At 36.6% G+C, this 22,890-nt stretch overlaps 1 protein-coding gene across 1 annotated transcript; it reads left to right on the forward strand.

Moving 5' to 3' along the window:
* The first annotated feature begins 698 nt into the window (after positions 1-698).
* LOC126812425 (organic cation transporter protein) lies at positions 699-13,860 on the forward strand. The gene is made up of 9 exons (XM_056098417.1): positions 699-1,079; positions 3,595-3,698; positions 8,312-8,466; positions 9,576-9,744; positions 10,594-10,735; positions 10,790-10,887; positions 11,557-11,774; positions 12,736-12,832; positions 13,650-13,860. The coding sequence occupies exons 1-9, from the start codon at positions 699-701 to the stop codon at positions 13,858-13,860; spliced, it is 1,575 nt and encodes a 524-aa protein (XP_055954392.1).
* The last annotated feature ends 9,030 nt before the right edge of the window (positions 13,861-22,890 follow it).

Consider the following 22,890-nt stretch of genomic DNA (forward strand, 5'->3'; position numbering starts at 1 on the left):
GTTTCAAGTGGTTTTCACACAGTTCACACAGTTCCGTGCATGGCACGCCAAAAAGTCGCCGTAACAGACCGTTCATTGGCTAATCCCTCACGCCATCCAGAACGCAGGTTATATAACAACTCTTCCAGATCCTAGTTTATAAGAAACGAAACGAAACAGGATCTGACAAAGCCGCCCGACTTTGTCAGTCCACATATAAACTCGGTACAGCACCGCAATTCTCCCGTCAAAAGTCAAAACCTAGTAACTCACTTTTTTTTTTATCAAAATTGAGTTAGAACCAAATTTGTAGTTATTAGGGTTTGTGCTTCCTGTTGTTGTACTAGATATTCCGATCTCTTCATTTTGTAAGCAGTTACACCCATGACACAACCTAGCAAGTTTCTTTATTTGCCTAGTATGCCACAGCAAAACCTAGTAACTCAATAGTCAAATCAATGGCTAAGCTGGAGTTTAATATTCATTCATTACGTTTTCCTTTGTTTTCTCAAAATAAGAAAAACGTGAGTTACTAGGTGTTACTTTTTGACGGGAGAATTGCCTACCTCTTCGTTCTTCAATCGACGTTATAAACACCACTAATATGCCAAACAAAATTATTCGTGTTATTTATTTATGAATCGATCGGTGGTCACGCCTCTCTGACTAGAAGCATAGAAGCCTTAGTATGACTATATTGTTGATACAAGGCAGACATAATGAAGTTTGATGACGTTCTCGAGACTATAGGACCGTTTGGAAAATATCAGAAAATACGATGTTTTTTATTGTGTTTATTTTCCTTTGTGTCTGCGTGGCATGCTTTTAATATGGTATTTATCGGTGCCGAGCCAAAATTCCACTGTGATAATGAAAACATTAATATTTCTAGTAGTAATAAATCTAATGTTAGCGATGATGTTTTATTAGAGTTGTTGGTACCAGATGATCCCTGTAAACAGTATGATGAGAAAGATATTGTCATGTTATACGACAATTATACAGGTAACCATGTCCTGTTATCTAATATCTCTACCACGGATTGTACCAGGGGATTTTGGTATTCTAAAGAAAAATATTCATCAACAATAGTTTCACAGGTGAGTAGAATATATCTGTATACAGGGTCTGGGTCAGGGTGGTTTAAGTACAGTGGACTCGACCACGCATGCCGGATTCAACAGCATGTCGGAATACTCAATTGTCGCTATACCGGAAGTATTATACCGGAAGTATTATGATAATGCACCCTCGAATAACCAGAACTTAAAATATAACATTCAAAATTTCATTACATTATATCAAACAACTGCATAACAAGACGTACCAATAACATAACTATTTGTTTTGAATGTATATATTCATCTAAAGTTGATTGTTTTTACTTCTGGTTTGAATATCGTACATTCCCTTGTATTTATTCATTCTATACTTAATAAAAACATGGTAATGCGCAGATTTTTATATTTTTTTTCCCGTGTTCTCTTATCTAGTGACAGTCAATTTCTTTGAATTGTCACATATTCTCTCACAGTCTGACTCAACAACTTTTGGTCTTCGAAGAAATTATTAGTGCGAAGAAATTCGCCCGTGTATTTGTTATCATTCGTCACTTCAGTCAGTTATATAGAAGGATAACTCGTGTTTTCCTTTTGCGTTCGTCACTTCAGTTTGTTGGAACCTTCATTATTCATCTATTCATCTGTGTTAAAATTATATTTGGAACGTGTGTAACCAGTTCTATCACATATGTATATGTAATAATGATTGACACCAGTATTGTCTTTTAAGCCTGTTGACACTGTATCTTCTTCATCATCTTCGTCTTCAATTGTTAATACACTTATCTTCCAAGCCACCCCCACCCCCACCCCCGATAGATGACGAGCTTGGATCCTGAGATCGGGTGAGTTAAGACAAAAGTAATGAAACATCATTGCCCCCATCGTTTTTCGATATTGGTGAATATACTCGTTTTTCGATATTCGCGAATAATGAAAAACAACTAGCTAATTTTTCGATATTGGCGAATCTCGAAAAACGAGCTACTCGTTTTTCAATATTCAAACTTGAATCTCGTAAAAGCAGATTAAATGGATGTATATGTACAGAATATCTTCAAAACACATTTGATTAAATATGTTTTGTAAAATGAACTAAACATATCATAAATGAGGATGCCTGTGCAGTTGATTCACATAAAAAAATGCTCCTTTTCCTTGTTTTTTTATATTGGCGAATGGCTAAAACGAGGTACTCGTTTTTCGATATTCACCAATATCAAAAAACGAAAAACCAAAATCGAGCTAACTTCACACTGCCAATAGAAAATATATATATAAATATGAAATGAAATGAAATGTGGTTTAACGTCGTCCTGTTCTGACCCTAGTGCGCTAATGAAGACGGGCCTACTCCATACAGTGTGCTATAAGAGAAATTTTGCCCGGACAGCGGCTCTACGGTCTACTCTTATATAGAAAAGACGGGCATACTCCATACAGTGTGCTATGAGGGGAATTTTGGGCCCGGACATTAGCGCTATGGCCTACCCTGTGTGCAAAGCATTCTCAGGTGGGCTGATTGGGTTTGGTCCTATCTTACTAAATGTATAGTACTATGGGGTTCCTAGTTTAATAAGTTATGGATAGATTACGAAACGCGTCTATTTAAGTCAGAGAATGGACAGTGTGAGGGGCTAAATCTATTTGTTAAGGCCAGCTCATTTTTTTTCAAGGTCGTTTAGAATTTAGATGTAAATAAGGTTAGGGTACATGATTGTTGGCGAGATTGTGTGTTAGGGTTAGGGATAGGACTTAATATATGGTTTGCTTTGGGTTAGAGTGGAGACTGGTCTTATTTAATCTAATTTACTGGGGCTAGGTCTCGGTCCAGGGTTAGGGTTGGGATTAGCGCTAGCCCTGTTTACATCTCTTGCCCTATGACGAGAAATTGAGCTGGCCTTATCTTTTAGCACTAACCCTGTTTAGTGTGTGTTAGGATCGGTCAATATCTACATAATGCTATAAGATTCAAATTGATATAGTAATGATATTGCTGTCATAAAATAAAATATAAATTAACGGAACATCCAACTGTATAAATGTTCTGCATACATAAATTAAATTTAATGTTGTAAATTCTGGAGAGGAGTCAACATAGGCCAAGAGAAATGAGAGAGAGAGAGGGGGAGAGAGAGAGAGAGAGAGAGAGAGGGGGAGAGAGAGAGGGGGGTTTAATGTCCACTAGAAACAAACTTAGTTATTTTGGGACTAACACATGGTTCAATTTTATTTCAATAATTGGCTTGCGCGTAGGGGACTTTAGCAGTGGGAGGAAACCTACGAGGCTGGACAGGCGACCCTACTCCTCCTTGTCACGTACAACCGGTAAATCGAAACCACGCCAGCTGACTCAACGGCAGACCTTATGATACACCGCGCACGCGCTAACCATTCGGCCATCCACCGTACCCCACCCCCTTTCTTCCGAATGAATTAAAATATTGTTTATAAAAACAGGAATATATGTAAATGTCTTTTGTTGGTGGGTATATTTTTTTTACTTCAATAGATCCAAATATCTTTTCAAAAAATTCTTTTGTTTCTACAATAGTTTGATCTGGTATGTAAGAAAAAGTTTTGGACGAGTACGTCCAAGTCGGTGTTTTTCTTAGGAAGATTATGTGGAGCTGTTTCATTTGGTCAGCTGTCTGACAGGTAAACTTATTTTTTCATAATTTTGTGCTAACAGAAATCATGGAATGTTATTTAAGGGAAAGTCGGGCAATCCTTAAACATACATGATGTAAGAGATCTGCCAATTGCAAGTCTTTCTTTAGGCCTGAAATGTTATATCTATATTATTAATTAGACATTAATTAACTTTTCGAGACTACAATCAACTCTAGATGGCATCGCTAGCCTGCGATATTTTCTGGATTAGAATCATATCGGCTGTTTAACGCTCATTGGTAATTAAATAAAAAGTGGATAATCGAGACTATGTTTTTTGTCGTATCGTTTTTAGTAATGATGATCGAGGCTAGACCCAAAATTCAATCGGTAAAATCTCGGTTCAGGGCGGATTAATTTTGACTGATATTTTCAGCAAATTGCCTTTACATTAACTATTATAGTGAGAACTGCCAGCTCTTTATCTAATCTCCCATAACGCCCTGTCGATGGCATCCCCGGGACTCCGAGAATACATCTCTGGCCTGAATGACCACCATATTTAAAAATTAATATACAATTTTCGTAATGCGGTTCTACCCCGTTTCATACCTGTCACCTGTCATAAAAAAAAGAATAACCTTCCCTTTTTTTATTAAATTTAAACGAAATAAAAGAATCTCAGTATTCGCGAACTATACTGTGTGGTTTCGACTAAAATCGTCGATATAGCAAATAAAAAGTCAGTCAACTAGCTCAGTGTCTGTTCCAAAGCGCGGAGTGCCTGACAAGGACAGCTGTCTAGTCAAAGAACCGATGTCCCGTGTACACATTGGCGTGCACGTAAAAGATCTTTTGACAGTTGGAATTAGATATAAGAGTAGACCGGAGAGCCGCTGTCCGGGCAAAATCTCTCTTATAGCACACTGTATGGCGTATGCCCGTCTTCATTAGCCCAGTTCGGAGCAGAACAGTAGGACGTTAAACCCCATTTCATTTCGTTTCATTTGTTCCAAATCGGAGCTGATTGTAGGCAGACAGGTGAGTTTAGTATGATCATCAGGATAACTAGATATTTTGCTTCCTCCATCAATCATCACTGACGATAGGACACAGGACAGGAAAACCTTGAGAAACCGGGATCGAGTCTGGGACCCACTATTCAGTAAGCCGACACCATACTCCCTGAATCACCGCGACAAAAGCATTTATTCTCGGATTAATTATAGGAGTAGCCCATGCGACTGTACATAGTGATGTGTGACAATAACGTATGGTATAAATAGATAAAGTAAATAAGACGAGTAGGAGATTTTATTTATCACCCAAACCTTTCTTACGTGCACAAATAAATAAATATAATTATTTGCTATAGATTTCACTTTTACTGAACTTGATTACATTACGACGTAGTGATACATCATTTTTTGACAGCAACTGAACCATTGCAAAGTCCTTTATATTGGCCCAGTGTTTCCTTTAAGGTCAATTAAATAAAAATAGTTCATTTTTAATATAAAAAAAAAAAAGAAGTTACTTTCATAAAAAAAAAAATGAACTGTTCTTTGAAAATAAAAAAAAATTAGTTACTTTTAAACTGGTCAATATCGCAGTAGATTATGAAATTTATCACACAAGCGATATCTACTGCCGAATGTATTATTGGGTGATAAAGTTTTATACGCTTATGATAGTAAATTAGTGGATTCAATTAGATGGGGTGTTCCCACTTAGCCGGCAGGCTTTGATGTCAAATTTTGCCGCTAATCCAGAGTTAATCCTAGAACAATAGTGTTATCACTATAGTCCATATCTTTTTTAAGACTAAAACTGTATTGATTTTAACAAATTGAACTTTTATTAAATAACATTAAATAGCTTACACATACAAAAATATATTGATTTTAACAAATTTAATATTTATTAAATAACATTAGATGATTTACACATATAAAAATGCATTACAATTTACACATATAACTTTTATCAAATAGCATTATATAATTTATAAATAAATGCCTTACAACATAAATAAATGCCTTTCGACACAGATCGATCATCTATTTATATTAATATAGTGAATTGAATTCATGTTTGAAATCATAACGCCGGCATGAATTATGTTCAAAATGTCATTAATTAGTTGGTTAATAAATTTTATTAAGAGGGATTAAGAGCTCATTAACGCTGAACACTAGTGAACAGTTCTTGAGTGACTACTTTTAAACAGACTATAGTTTTAAGATCAATCAAAGGATTAACAGTCTGCCGGCTATAATAAGTGGGAACACACCAATTAGATTTGGTCGACCTCCTGCGTTATTATTATTTGACCCCGTATTCATTAGCACGTAGGACGTTAGACACTATTTCATACCCATTTCATTCAATTATTGTTATTCTACTTTGTTATTGTATAGATTTGCCCGACGTCCTGTGTTATTATTACTTGATATTCTATATTTTTATTGTAGATTTGCTCGACGTCCTGTGTTTTTATTACTTGATATTCTATATTTTTATTCTAGATTTGGTCGACGTCCTGTGTTATTATTACTTGATATTCTATATTTTTATTCTAGATTTGGTCGACGTCCTGTGTTATTATTACTTGATATTCTATTTTTTATTATAGATTTGATCGACGTGCTATGTTTTTATCTGATATTCTATTTTTTTATTCTAGATTTGCTCGACGTCCTGTGTTTTTATTACTTGATATTCTATATTTTTATTCTAGATTTGGTCGACGTCCTGTGTTATTATTACTTGATATTCTATTTTTTATTATAGATTTGATCGACGTGCTATGTTTTTATCTGATATTCTATTTTTTTATTATAGATTTGATCGACGTGCTATGTTATTATCTAATTAGTCGAGGAGGCTGACTCCATATGGCCTGTTTAGCGGGAAAAAATTCCCACTAAAATGATTCCTGATTTTTCTGAAACTATAGGATGGGTAGTGTTCAAGAAAAATTCCCCCCGTTAATCGGCCTTGGGGAAAAAAAATTACAGCCATTTTTAGGTTTGGTATCCGAACTTTGTGAAATTTCAGTTTTTCGATCCCTGATTTGTCAATGGTACTTTGTATGGTGTCTATATATAGGTTTTCGGGGTCGGAGAATGCGAAAATAGTGTTTATTTTGTCGTACGGTTACCATATGACGCAACTTAGTCAACCCGGTATTGTTTTTATCACCATAAAGAATACTATGCAGCAAATGATCAGTCCGTCATCGTGGTGGCCAATGACACTGATATATTGATCATGCTACTATACCATTGGAAACCTGGGATGGTCATAAAAATCAGAATGTATTCAGCCAAAACGGTAGAAATGTATAGTATTAAGACAATATGTGATAATCTTGCCGAGTCTACTAGAAAGAACTTACTATTCACTCACGCATTTACAGGGTGCGACACCACCTCAGGAATTTTTGGACTTGGTAAAAACGCCATTTATAAATCTTTGGATTCAAATGATAAGCTCAAGCAACTGGGTGGAATAATATCTGACTCTGATAGTAGCGGTGAAGAGATAGCTAAGGCTGGGTGCGAGGTTTTATGTATTCTTTATGGTGATAAAAACAATACCGGGTTGACTAAGTTGCGTCATATGAAATTCAATCAGATGATGTGTGATAAAAATACTATCGATGCGGCCCGCTTGCCACCTACTGAACGTGCAGCTAAGTATCATACACTGAGAGTTCATCAGCAAATTATTGTTTGGGAGAAATTAAACGAGACTATCTTAGATCCTTTGTTATGGGGATGGAAGGTGGTTGATGGCCAATTTAGACCAGTGCCAACTGACCTTCCCCCTGCACCAGATAATGTTTTAAATTTTATTCGATGCAAATGTAAATCAACCAAAAATTTATGCGGTACAAATCACTGTACCTGTAAGAAGAACGGGATGAAATGTGTTGCTGCGTGTGGGGGCTGCCACGGGGAAAGTTGTAAAAATGCAGAACAGATTGATTTGGAGGAATAAATTGGATGCGAGTATTTTTTGTATTTTTATTTTGTAATTTGGCCTATGTAATCTTCCAGTGGTAGTAGGTCCATATTAGTGTCTTAGCTATTCAATAACTAGATTCCATTCTACTAGTTTTGGGCCAAATTAAGGCAAATATGGGCTATTGGGCCATCTTATCTACAGAATACCCTTAGAATCGGACTCAGCGCCCCTAAAAACCTATATTTTGACACCTCACATGTACTACAAAAAAATTATGAAAAAAATCACAAAAATCGGATACCAAACCTGAAAATATGGTTACCATGGTAACCGTACGAAAAAATAAACACCATTTCCGCATTCTCCGACCCCGAAAACCTATATATCGACACCATACAAAGTACCATTGACCAATCAGGGGCCCAAAAACTGAAATTTTACAAAAGTTCGGATACCAAACCTAAAAATGGCTGTAAATTTTTGTCCCCCAAGGTCGATTAACGGGGGGGGGGGGATTTTATTGGAACACTACCCATCGTATAGTTTCAGAAAAATCAGGAATCATTTTAGTGGGAATTTTTTCCCACAAAATATGCCATTCTCTCCGACTAAATATTCTATTTTTTATTGTAGATTTGCTCGAAGTCCTGTGTTATTATCTGATATTCTATATTTTTATTGTGTAGATTTGGTCGACGTCCTATGTTTTTTGTTGGTGCTGCTATATTGTTGGTAGCTGGAAGTATTGCTGCCGCTGCCCAAAACATATATATGTTTTTACCGATGTATTTTCTACAAGGTCTAGCCCATACAGGAATATTCCTTGTAGCGTTTACATTGTGTAAGTTATATTCATCGTCATGTCTAAGACAAGACAGTTTAAATATAACATTCAACGATCAAAAATAAACGAATGCCATGTTTAGTTAATTTACCACAAATACCTGAAGATGAAGATATTGAAAGTGATATAAGTGTCGTTTACACTTGATCCCCAAGTCCGGAGGGCGTGACAAGGACAGCTGTCTAGTCGTTCGGATTGGGCGAAAAACCAAGATCCTGTGTATTCACTGGCTTGCACGTAAAAGATCCCTTGACAGTTGGAATTCGATATAAGAGTAGGCCGTGGTGCCGCTGTCCGGGCAAAATTTCCCTCATAGCACACTGTATGGCGTATGCCCGTCTTCATTAGCAGAACAGTAGGACGTTAATTAAAACCCATTTCATTTCATTTCATTTGATCCCCAAGTCGGCAATTTTATATTTCACTAAAAGATTATACGCGACCCAAAGGCTTAAATTTGCATTCAAATGTTATCTGAAAAACCGAGGCATTCTGCTGAGGGATAACGTGTCCCTTTCTTTGTTTGAAAAGTGGTAATGACGTTCTCGTTTTTTGTTTGGGACGTGCAATGGCGTTTCCGTTCGTTCCTTGTTTGGGGAGTGGGGTTCATCTTGTCTCAATTGATGAAATGCTAGCCTATAAATTATGAGGTCAAAGTCTCCGAAGTCTTATGTTCGCGAGCAATTAACACCAGGGGCGCGGTCAGCTATTTGAGATGGGGTGGGGGCGGGGGCATGAGATCTGGGGTACTAACCCAGCATCTAATAAATTCAGAAGCTCTGGGACAATATTTCTGCCCATTTAGGTGCATGTAAAATATGTTCTGTGCGAGCAGGGGTTTGTCCACCCCACCCCTTCTCGACACACACCTGTCATTTCAGGGCCCTGATTCTCGAAATCTTAACTTAAGATAAAATCCAAATCTTAGTAGGTACTTCAATTTTGATTGGTTAAGCACTAAAATTAATCTAATATTATCCAATCAAATTACTAAAATTTGGATTCTATCTTAGTTAAAATTTCGTGAAAGAGGCCCCTGTTTTGTAAATGAAATACCCTAAATCATACAGCATGTACAGGGGGTTAAAGTTGATTTCATTTTCCAGCTACAGAACTTGTTGGGCCTGAGTATCGTTTTCTTGTTAGTGTTACGATTCAGATGTTTTATTCTGTTGGCTGTATGATTTTATCTGGCATGGCGTATTTATTACGAGACTGGAGATATCTAGAACTAGCTATAACTCTACCTGTTGTACTTTTTGCAACATACTGGTGGTACGTATATTATATTTATCGATCTAACTGATTGTGATCCTATCAGAAACAGGGTATGTAATTGTAGTTCCAACGATACTGTGTCACAGCTCTCAAAACCCTGGACACAACGATAGACTTCACTACGGACTTCAATATGACTTCACGTCACATGTCTGACGTCACGTGATTGGCTTCACGTCACGTGATTGGCTTCACGTTGTATTTGACTTCAAGTGAAGTGTTTGACTTCACGTTCTGTCTGACTTCACGTTGTGTTTGACTTCACGCATGAAATGAGTTGAACTGAGCGTAAGATCATACGATCTGTCAAGTAGTGTAGTTTCAATTACCGCTTTTAAGTGGCAATGACTAGGGTCACCTTTGCATTCTCGTCGGGTTTCTCTGGGACCTCGGCCCCCATCCCCCAAACTTATGCACAAGCGAATTATTGAAATAAAACTAAAACATACGTTTCTCTCCCCCCATGTGTACCGAATCATGTATTATAACAGTATCTTGAGTTTACTGGAGGCCACTCTACAGAGTATGGTGGCTGATAGGTGTCATGTCGTAAAAATGTCGGAATGTCGCGTAAAAATGTATTGTCGGGTTAAAATGTCGTGATGTCAGGTTATCGGGTTGTCTTGGTGTCTGATTAAAATCTTGTGATGTCAGGTTGTTGGATTGTCATGGTGTCAGATTAAAATGGTGTGATGTCTGATTGTCGGGTTGTCGCCTTATGAAGAGCGACACCATGACATCACGACATGATACCAATCAGCCTACATAGCAGAGTCATGTATAATTATAATAAAAGCATCATAAGATGAGTTATGTATTAGAAATAGAAGTATGATTTTATTACAGGTTTTTACCTGAATCTGTTCGCTGGCTGTTATCTCACAACAGGTATGACGAGGCTCACAAATATCTCCAGGAAGCCGCAGCTACAAATGGCACAACACTCTCGCCATCGATTATGAAAAGTCTTCAAGACGACAACAACAACGTGAAAACTGGAAAGAAATATGGCTCGGTACCCCCAGTGACGGAAGGCCACCAGGACGGCAAGACCATACAAAATGGAAGAAAGTATTATTTCCTAGATTTGGTCAGAACATGGCCAATGGCTAAGATCTCTCTTAATATTTGGTTTAATTGGTAAGTATCTGAATGGAGGGCCCGTCAAGGACAGCTATCTAGTCCTTCGGATGATACGAACACCCTAGATTCGATGTTACACTTTGGCATGCATCTAAAGAATCTGTGGCAGTTGGAATCGGATATTAAAGTAAGCCGTTGCGCCGCTGCCCGGACAAAGTTTCCCCCATAGCCCACTGCATGGCGATGAATATTCGATGATTTTGAGGCGAAGGATACCAGAGCTACGATTTTGGTTAGGTTGAACTGTAGGGCGGACAGTTTCATTTTACTTATATGCTACTTCCAGTTTGTTTATCTCAAGTTTTCCATGATGTAACTCATCATACGTGCTCTTCAGCAAGAGGTTGCCACTTGTTGCTCCATCGGAGATAGAAAGCGTTCAACCCAACGATAATTTGGGAAAAAGTTAGAGCCGGTCTAAAAATTGGTGATCTGTGGCGACATATTATGAAAACCATGATTTAATAATATCAAATTTAATTCTATAACTATAAAGTATACAAATAACGCTTAAAGTCTGTATGGGATAAGACCATACTTTATATCCATACAGTCATACACGACACATTGCAGTTGAAGATCGAATGCCCGTCTTCAATAACACTCGTGAACTTGGGAAGGTAACACGTTAAATCTTGTTTCATTTTTGTTGTTTTTATTCTTAAGGTTTGCAAATGCATTGGTCTACTACGGGTTGTCGTTGAACACAGAAAATTTAGTTGGTGATCCGTATCTGAACTTTTGTATTGCTGGAGCGGTGGAAATACCGGCGTACATATTATGTATAGTATTTTTAAACAAAGTGGGAAGAAAATTAATAGTAGTAATATCGATGTGTGTTGGTGGTATTGCTTGTATATTATCAGGAACTGTCTATATAAATGGTAATTAAGGTTAATTATTCAGAATTTATATGGTGAGAGAGAGAGAAATGGGGTTTAAAGTCCACTCGACACAAACTAGGTCATCTCGGGACTAACATATGGTTTAATTTTATTTCAATAATTCGCTTGCGCGTAGGGGTCTTTAGCAGTGGGAGGAAACCGGAGGACCCGCAGAAAACCCACGAGGTTGGACAGGCGACCCTGCTCCTTGCCACGTACAACCGGGGAATCGAAACCACGCCAGTTGACTCAATGACAGACTTTATGATACAGCGAGCACACGCTAACCATTCAGCCATCCAACCCCCCAGAATTTATATGGTGTAATGGGACACAGAAACTCCTTTGTTCACTATTCAGTTGGGGTGGGTGGTGCGGGCGTTTTCACTCTTAATTTGCATATTAGTGCAATGACACCACGTACGTAACTAACGTACGAAAATGAAATGGTAGCTGGCTTCTGTGCAGGTAGGGTGAGTCTGTCGTTCAGATTGATGACACCACACTCGGTCAAATACTTATTGTGTTGCAAAATGGATGAGGTGCTTCTCCAAAAGGCGGGATAGTATTGTATTAAATTCAAATAATTCAAGCCTAAACATTTTTCAACAAGTAAAACTTCGAAAATATCTTCAAAAATTCAACCGAATCAATAATTGATCAAATATGTATGTGATTTCACGAAATGAAAAAATAAATGTTACAAAATAAAGATCTAGGGAAAATATACACCCAATGATCTCAAGTAAGGCCTTAGCGGGTTTTTTTTAGCATGTAGGTTAACATATCCCATCATGCATTTATGTTCTAAAGTGTCCTATACTACTGATGCGGAAACGTTCGAAATTGGTCCTAAAAATCTATTTATTTTTTCCATTGGGTTTTTGATGCGGAAACGTTCGAAAATGGCCTAAATAATCTATTCATTATTTTCATTGGTATTTTTTTTATGTAGGAACAGTGACAATTGTATTGGCCATGATAGGAAAGTTCTTCATAACCGCATCTTACGGAATGTTATATTTATTGGCAGCTGAAGTGTTTCCTACTGTTGTACGGTAAGATATACTGAATGTTGATTAATATTGGCAATAGGTAGTATACTTAAAAAACAATATCTATGGTAAATGTGGGTTGCTGCTAAATGGTAAGGCCAGCTCAGTTTTTCGTCATAGGTCACGAGATGTAAACAGTGCTAGCGGTAATCACAACACTAACCCTAACCCTGCTTGCCCTAACCCTAACCTAGAATCTCGCCAACGATCACGTGTCGTAACCTTATTTACATCTCAGCGACCTTGACAAAAATTGAGCTGACCTTAACAAATAGATTTAGCCGGAAAATATGTCAGTTTTGCAGGACACGCGGCTTGGCAAGGACAGTGTCTAGTCGTTCGGATGGGACGAAAATTCCAGACCCCGTTTACTCATTGGCATGCACATAAACAAAAATGTTTTTAGCTGGAATTCCAAATAATAGTTGCCGTAGCACCCGTCTTCGTTAGCACAATCGGTGCAAAAAAGTAGGACGTTAAACTGGATTTCGTTGGTGTATAAAGAAAGGGAGAGAGAGAGAGAGAAATGGGGTTTAACATCCACTCGACACAAACTGTCATTTCGGACTAACATATGGTTCAATTTTATTTCAATAATTCGCTTGCGGGTAGGGGGTCTTTAGCAGTGTGAGGAAACCGGAGGACCCGGACAAAAATCACGAGGTTGGACAGGCGACCCTACTTCTTGTCACGTACAACCGGGATTCGAAACCACACCAGTTTACTCAATGACAGACCTTATGATACAGCGCGCACGTGCTAACCATTCGGCTATCCAACCACCCTGGTGTATAAAGGATTGTATGTATGTTTATTACAGGAATATCGGTGTAGGGGTGTCATCGATGTCCGGAAGTATTGGTGGTATACTGGTTCCTTCATTGTTAGATTTAAATACGATCTGGACACCGTTACCGCTAGTTATATTCGGCAGTTTGTCTATAACCGCTGGTACTTTGGCGCTGCTGTTACCAGAAACCACGGACAAACCAATGCCTCAACTACTCGAAGATTTGTCTAGCAGTGAATAAAAGTTTTCATTATTTTATCATTTAATGTTTATTCATCACGTGATCTCTATACAACTGACTCCGTCCTAAGAGAGATGGTGACAAAAATGCTTGCCTTTATTTTTATGTAAATAAAATGCATCCTTCTTCATCTACGCGTTTGTCCTTAAAAGCTTTCCATACTCTGGCAAAGGGTTGCCATGATGTTTCGTCCCTTTACACACGTGAGGTTTGTTTACATTTGTTGTGGGAAAGAATCTCGTAAGTAATTTCATATTTTTTTTTAAATTTTCATTGATTTCGCAATTGACATTAGATGTATTTCTCGTAATTATAAACATGCATAGACCAACATGAGCCCAACATATCTGTATTTTCAGGCCACCTATCAAAATGTGCCTTGGGGCCAGCAGAGCCTTAATCCGGCGCTGACCTCACCCACCCACCAGGAAGAATGCCCGTCTCAAAATAAGTGCAGTCGGTCCCAAAATTATGCATCGGCAACTAAATGAATTAATGAGGTAAACAAAGAGTGGCAAAATAGAAGGGAAAAATCGCAAATACTCAATATATGTATGAATATGTCTGTTTATATGCTTGATCGACTTGATTGGATATCACAATTCTGAAATTAGTAAAATCTACTATGCGTTCAGTCGTGAAGCAGGAACTCCTCAATGAACTATTGACTCTTCCGTGTGAGTTTGACCTGACGGACACGATCGATCTTGACAAAATCGCTGATCGCTGGTCAAGCGTGACTAAGCGCGGATGCTTGATGCATTTAGGTGCATAGAACTTTATGACCTCTGCTAGTTTTGATAATATATGATATTGACGTTTCACCTCTGTATAAACTTTTGTTAAGGCACGGACTAATTAATTCAATATGTCATTTACAAGCTACACATGATCCGTGTATAACACTCGGCACAACTTTATGACTTCAAAGGAAACACGCAGTGCAGTTACGGATACCATAATTTGATAAATAAACCATACCATATATGATGATCACTTTTATCCATCTTCCCTAATTGTTGGACGCTATATAAGCAGGAATTTACTTGGAATAGAGCTCCTCCCGATTTATGTCTATTTCATGTTCTTAATAAAGGTCTTATCAATTATGCTGATCTTCTGTTATCTGTAGTGTTACACATGGATATAAATTGTTTTAAGAGGTACATCTGCCTATTGCAAGTCTTTCTTTAAGCTTCAAATTTTATAGAAATTATTAATTAGACCTTTATTTACATAACAAGCCCACAATCAACTAAGTACTGAAAAAAAAACTTGTATTAAAACAACACAAACTTGTGTTATTTTCAACACAAGTTTGTGTCTCTATTTAACAACACGAACTTGTGTTAAACAATACAAACTTGTGTTAAACAATACAAACTTGTGTTAATTGTTGAAACAAAATAAAACTTGTTGTATAACCAATTTATGTCTAGTATAGCAACCTTTCCCACGCAGCCCCCTCCTTTTGTTCTGTTTTAACTGTAATGTTTGATAAATGACAATAAGTTTATTTGTTAAAATATTATTTATTAAATGATATGAAAAATTAAATTAATGCCAAATCAATACTAAACAGACATTTCGAAGGATAAATACAATACTAATAAAATAAATTGTGGTAGACAATAAAAAATATCTAAATTTAATAACAGCCAATCCAAGCACAAAAGACATTAATTTTCCACTAAACTGAAATACTTTCAATAACTGAAAAACTTCAAACAAATGAAATATAGGAGACGTATACTAAAAAGACACTTCAAAGGGTAATAAAAACAAAGTAAACCCAATACTAATCAAATTATGGTATACAATAAAAAAAAATATCTAAATTCAATAACAGTCAAATCAAGCACAAAAGACATTAATTATTCATTAAACTGAAATACTTTTTATAATTGAAAAACTTCAAACAAATGAAATATAAGCGACCACGGTGGTTCAGTGGATTTTCCAGCATAGTTCCCCCATGACAATGTATAGTCGCTCGGATGGGATGACAAACCAAGGTCTCATATACACTATAAAAACCTTTGACAGTTGGAATATTTAATAATAGAGTAAATTGTAGCAATGCTGCCAGGGCAGAATTACCTTCATAACATAGAAAAGTAGGATGTAAAACCATATTTCATATTAAAAGCAAGGAAAAGTCGCCTTAATGTTCCTGAGGGTTTTTTTGTAACTTTTTGTATATGTTATCTACATTTGGTTTCTAGATATGGCCTATATAATACTTTATGATTTTTATAGGTCACTTTACATTCTATATTTTACACAAATTTCTGGAGAAAATTAAAATATAATTGTGTTTGGGAGGGTATTTAACATTAAAAACAAAAACAAAAATAATTAAAGATACATTATGGGAGATAAGATAAAGAGATGGCAGTTCTCGCTATAATAGTTAAAAACTAGATAGTGTAAAGGTAATTTGCTGAAAATTTCAGTCAAATTGATCCACTATGAGCCGAGAAAGAAGCCGGTGAAATTTTTGCATAGTCTCGGTTATCATTACTAAAATCATTAATATAAACAGCATAGTCTCGATTATCCACATTTTCTGATTTAATTATCTTTGGCCGTTAGTGGCATATAGGAATCTAATCCAGTCTACATCGAAGGCTAGCCTTGACATCGAGAGTTTATTATGGTCTGGATAAGTTATTTAATGTCTAATTGATAATTTAGATAACATTTCAGGCCTAAAGAAATACTTGTAATAAGCAGATTTTGCTCTTGCATAATGCATGTTTAAATAACACCTTAAATGCAACAGATAACTTATTAGTTTTCACAATCACTGCATTCTTTTTGAGAATTATAAAATAATTAGATGGTTTAATATCCAAAATGTATGGTTGGATTCTCGTATTGTTGTTATCATACATCAAATAGTCTTCAAAGAATTTTCTAAACTGAAAAATAAATAAAGTAGGCAATAAATATACTTTCTATGGTTCAGAATGTTTAAATAAACAAATCATTTTGCCACATATTGAATCTCTATTGTGTTTCAATAAAATGAATATATCCTTAAAAATCTATTGAAATCTATTTGAAAAGTAAAATTATTGTCCATCATTTTTAAACTGCTATAAGCAACGACTACAATCTTACTTCTCTCATAAATGCATTATTTCATTTTAATTTCTTTTGCCTCGCAGCTTGTATTGACTATTCTTGGCTATCCAAGTTCTTACCAAATATGATATATTCTGACAGAACCTTGTTTTATGCATTTCTGTCAGTTTGTAGTTGCCATGGCATCAGAAAAATCTTTGTTATTTCTTTCTGTAGAAACAAAATGGCTTGCGTCCACTTAAATCTGGGTTTGTATTTTTTCCGACTTCTAACATATCTTCTGTAATTTTTTAATGAAACCGTTTCCTGAAAAAATGACAATAACAATGACAATCTAATCATTGGATTTATCAATTAGCTCCTCTAAGGCAATTGTGAATACAGTATTGCAAACAGTATTTTAATATGATATTGGGGGGTTGGATGGCCGAATGGTTAGCGTGCGCGCGCTGTATCATAAAGTCTGTCATTGAGTCGACTGGCGTGGTTTCGAATCTCCGGATGTACGTGACAAGGAGTAGGATCGCCTGTCCAACCTCGTGGGTTTTCTCCGGGTCCTCCGGTTCCCTCCCACTGCTAAAGACCCCTACGCGCAAGCGAATTATTGAAATGAAATTAAACCATATGTTAGTCCCGAAATGACCTAGTTTGTGTCGAGTGGACGTTAAACCACGTTTCTCTCTCTCTCCATTTCTCTCTCTCTCTAATATGATATTATTCATATATTACCGCCCTTGGCCTTTACAAATTCATGCATTTGAACACTTTATAATATTTGTTATGAAAGGATGTAACATTGATCCATCTTATAATTTTGACGTAATATATCAAAACTCGAAGAAAATCAACCAATGCGATTGTCAAAAAAACCCCAAGCCTTTCATGTTGATCGTATTTGAAATGGTAGAGCCCTAGACAATGCCTCAACAAGAAGAACTAGAGTACTCCTGATTCAAAAAAACAAATACTTACATAGCATTTGTCTGAAAACGCTTCCACAATATCAATAGCCATTTCCAACAGTCTTGATCTTCTGAGTTGGGTAACTGAACAAAAAATATGCAATGTATTAGTTGACTTAAATTGACTAGACAGTTTTGATTTAGTTAAAAAAAAATGAAAGTGTTAATGTAATTACATATGTTTTGTTTCATGTGTTGGTTTGCTTTGCCACAGATGAGATAGTCATATCTATTAAGATTCTGTCTGTGCACATACATGTACGTGTACAGTTTTACTATACTAAACTGAATTTTAGATTCCAAAATACCATAACAACAATCTTTTCTATTAGAATTGGATAGTTACCCACCAAGAACACTTTTCAGAAATTTATAAGCTGCTCCATCATCTTTGTTTCAGCCATTTCTTCTCCCATCATTTTTTTCTTATTAAATTTCTTTTATTATATGATGTGTTCCTGTGAGATTTGCTTCCTCCCACGGCTAAAGACCCCTACGCGCAACCGAATTATTGAAATAAAACTTAACCATATGTTAGCCCTGAAATGACCTAGTTTGTGTCGAGTGGACGTTACCCCCCCCCCCCCCTCTCTCTCACTCTCTCTCTTTCTCTCTCTCAAAACCGTTTTATGTAGACGTCGTATAATACAGCTTGAAGACTGACGGGTTTAAGTTGTTTGAAAACGTATCCCGTATATTGAGTTAGTTGCTCAGCCTTAAGGTAGAGGATTTTAAGGGTTTTTAACACAAAACTAAGCAGTTTTATTCTCCAAGATATAATCGCGATTGGTCCTTTAAGGATGTGTGAAAAAATGTAAAATTATTAAAATAAGAAGTATGAAAAATTGGATATACTCCATTTGTGTTATAAAACTAATTTCGGCGGTAATGTGAGAGTTATGTCCCTTTAAGGTGACCCCAAAAGTGTTATAGCGACTAATTGTAGGCCTCAAACCTTTTGTACTCAGATGTTTGCTATAGCTCCTGAGCTATGATTAAAGATACATTCCCGCGTACAAACTTTGTGATTTGATGATATATTTGGGCTAAAAACATATTCAAAGCAACCAATCTATCAAATATTTGCTTCAAGTCCCTCTCAAAACTTTGTATTTTCCGGGGATACCTATAGCTATAAGTAAGCTGTTGTTAGACGCAATGTCTGTCAACTTAGCTTCATTGTGGGAGGGTCCATTTTTCAGAATGTATTTATCATTACTTACTTTACATTTACCATACATATTGAGGCCTAAGTAAATTCTTCATTATTTCTGTCAACTTTCTTTTCCGCCGTTTATTTGCAGAGTCTTTTGTACGTTTACACCCCTCAATGTTCCCAAAGCCGTCTAACCATTTGATCAAGAAATAACAACCGCTCCCTCACTTAAGCTGGCACACAATAAGCTGGCAGATAACAGTCGGGTTGCCATGGGCGTTTTTCGGGTAATCCAGGGTGTCTATACTTTCCATATATACCAAATTTGACATACTTTTATTGGAAATAGCCACCCGATAAACACTTTTCTGGGAAAGTATCTTTATTAAGGCGCTGGTTCAATCCCAGTGTTGGCCGAGAAAGTTCATGGGAGTTTTCCGGCGTGATTTCTTCTTGGTGGAGCACTGGGGACCTGGCATGGAACAGCGTCTAGTAGGTGGGGTGACGTGAAAATTAAATGAAATGAAATGGGGTTTAACGTCCGGCTGTTCTGTTGGAACTAGGCTAATGAAGACGGGCATACGCCATAGAGTTTGCTATGAGGGAAATTTTGCCCTGGCAGCGGCACTATGGCCTACTCTTATATCGAATTCCAACTGCCAATGGATATTTTACGTTCATGCCATTCTATACACAGGTCCTCGGTTTTTCGTGTGTGCGCATTTAGATCATGGGGTCTGTTCATTGAGTCAAGTGACCCACACTAAAACAAATCTTGAAAACTATGTGTAGCTCGTTCTGACCCAATTCCCTCTCAAAATAACGTTCATGCATGCCGTATTTCCATAGGCGTACGGGGAAATTTTTGACTGGGGGGGGGGGGGGGGCGGAGGTGGTTGGTGCCCAGAAAATGTAGTTAGGTTCTTAATTAGTATGTTACATAATAATAATAAATTCGCTGTTAAATTGGACACATTCAAGAACACAATATTTTTTTTATACAACTTTTACAAAGTACAATTGTGTGCCCAAATTTTCCCAGCATTTGGTGCCCAAAATGGGGGGGCGGCCGCCCCCCCCCCCCCCCAGCTCGTACGCCTATGCGTATTTCATAAAATATAGAGAACCGTATATTTGGACGTTCTCAATGCCATTGGAGTTTTGTCCCCTTGCCAGTTAATGTTCTTGAAATTATAAATACGTTAAGAAAATTGGTTTTTGATTGGCTAAGAGCTAAAATTTGCACTATGATTTTAACTCCAAACCAATCAAAACGCAGGACCCTTCTTGAAATTATACATATTTTAAGAAAGCTGACTTTTGATTGGCCAAGATTGAAAATTTGCACTAGGATTTTAATTCCCAACCATTCAAAAGGCAGGATCTATACAATATTTTAGTTCAAGTGTTCGTGACTTCAGCCCCGGGACTGTAAATATTTTAAATATTTGTATATTTATACCAATATTTAGATATTTATAATTTATTACAATATTTGGATATTTATAATTTATTACAACATTTGGATATTTATAATTTATTACAACATTTGGATGTTTATAATTTATTACAATATTTGTATATTTATTACAACATTTGGATATTTATAATTTATTACAATATTTGGACATTCATAATTTATTACAATATTTGGATATTTATAATTTTTTTTATTACAATTTTTGGATATTTATAATTTATTACAACATTCGGATATTTATATTTTGATGTTTATAATTTATACTAATATTTAGATATTTATAATTTATTACAATATTTGGATATTTATATGTGGAATAGATAACAAGCTGTTCATCTTGAAATAATTTCACATAAAAAATTGATAACGTTATCATAAAATTTAAAGCAATCATTAATTACGCGGATATGATCTTATTCTTATTCATGGTTTTTATGAGGAATTTTCAAAAAAAAATTGATAACATTATCATGAAATTTAAAGCAATCATTCATTACGCGGATATGATCTTATCCTTATTCATGGTTTTTATAAAGAATTTAAAGCAATCATTCATTACAGGGACATGATCTGATTCTTATTCATGGTAAATAAATCTAAATGAAATGGTAATGAACTGTCGACTGTTCTGCACCGACTGGGAAAATGAAGACAGCACTACGCCATATAAGAGAAATTTTGATTCTTATATGAAATTCCAAAGGGGGCCAATCTCAGTTTGTGGGAGGGTGGGGGCTGCTGATTCTGAGTTCCGGTACTTGGAATATTCTTTAATAAATACCGATTGCTTATCTCTCTATAACGTCACTTCCTGTTGCTGATCTCTCTATAACGTCACTTCCTGTTGCTTATCTCTCTATAACGTCACTTCCTGTTAACAAGTGTTTTTGTTAAACGTTGTGTTTTGAGATCACCATAATATAGAATGTTTTAACGACCCATATGCAGACTGGATATAGTTGTTGGTTTTATAAATCAGTGACAATGTTAATACGTTAAATTCACAAACGGTTCCACATTCAAAACACAAAAATATTGCATAGAAAATTTCACAGTTGACTCGTTTCACAGTCCGTGCTTCAAGTTCAACGAATATTAGCCACATACTAGAGCAGTGATTCTCAACCAGTGTGCCACGGTACACGGATGTGCCGCGAGATCTTCCTAAGTGTGCCGCGAAATTTGGAACGGGACACTAAGAAAATGCGAAAAACCACGTGATCCTAACTGGGCATTTACTGGTGTCTACTGATAACTTCATAGCTATGTTTTGTTTTCTTTATTTAGTTTGAGTCATTCTATGTGTTTCTGACTAGTCTCTGTCTACGGTTGTATTCCGTCTATGACTTGTCATGTTTTTATTTTGCAAAATTCAAATATTTTTCATATATATTTAGCCAGGTGTGGCGCTATTTTTTCATGTGTTCCAAGGTGTACCGTTGGCAAAAAAAGGCTGAGAACCAATGGACTAGATGTAAGCCTACGCTCTGCTCTCAACGAATATTAACCATTGACTAGAGGCCTGTCTACGCTTCAATTTCAACGAATACTAGCCCATGGACTGGGCGCTCAAAGCTCCCTTCATCAGTTACACCTTTGAATTATCAAACATTTCCTTTTCTTCCTCTACAGTTACCAATTTTCTGTTAGAAAATAGTAAAAAAATATATTAGCAGGTTCAATTTACAGATCCTAATTGAATACCGTAAACATTGCTGGGTCCACTTAGATCAAAAATAACCCGGGGTCAGTGGCAGCGCCAGGATATTGCAGTTGGAGAATTTCCAAAAATCATTGTCACATAGCTTCATTCATTCATGGGGGGTACCATAAAGTCCGTCATTGAGTCAAATGGCGTGGTTTCGAATCCCCGGTTGTACGTAACAAGGAGTAGGGTCGCCTGTCCAACCTCGTGGGTTTTCTCCGGGTCCTCCGGTTTCCTCCCACTGCGAAGGACCCCTACGCGCAAGCGAATTATTAAAATAAAATTAACCATATGTTAGTCCTGAAATGACCTAGTTTGTGTCGAGTGGACGTTAAACCCCATTTATCACTCACTCTCTCATTCATTCATTCAGTGAATGAAAAGTAACCTACTCACATTGAAACAGAGAGGCATCCGCCAGCCAGCCTCTGCCACCGAATCTCTACTGATAAATTTACTAGACTGTCATTCCAGACAAGTACTTTTCGTCAAATGTCACTCCATTTGTGCATTGACAGGGTACTCCATCTTAGAGTTACTTCCCTTTGCATGATGGGATATGTTGACCATAATTACCGTGGATTTGGTTGTATATTATCGTAACTAATAAAGAATGTGGTCCTAAATAAAAAGGTAT

The sequence above is a fragment of the Patella vulgata genome, chromosome 2 (assembly GCF_932274485.2).
Source record: "Patella vulgata chromosome 2, xgPatVulg1.2, whole genome shotgun sequence".
NCBI classification, from domain to species: domain Eukaryota; kingdom Metazoa; phylum Mollusca; class Gastropoda; family Patellidae; genus Patella; species Patella vulgata.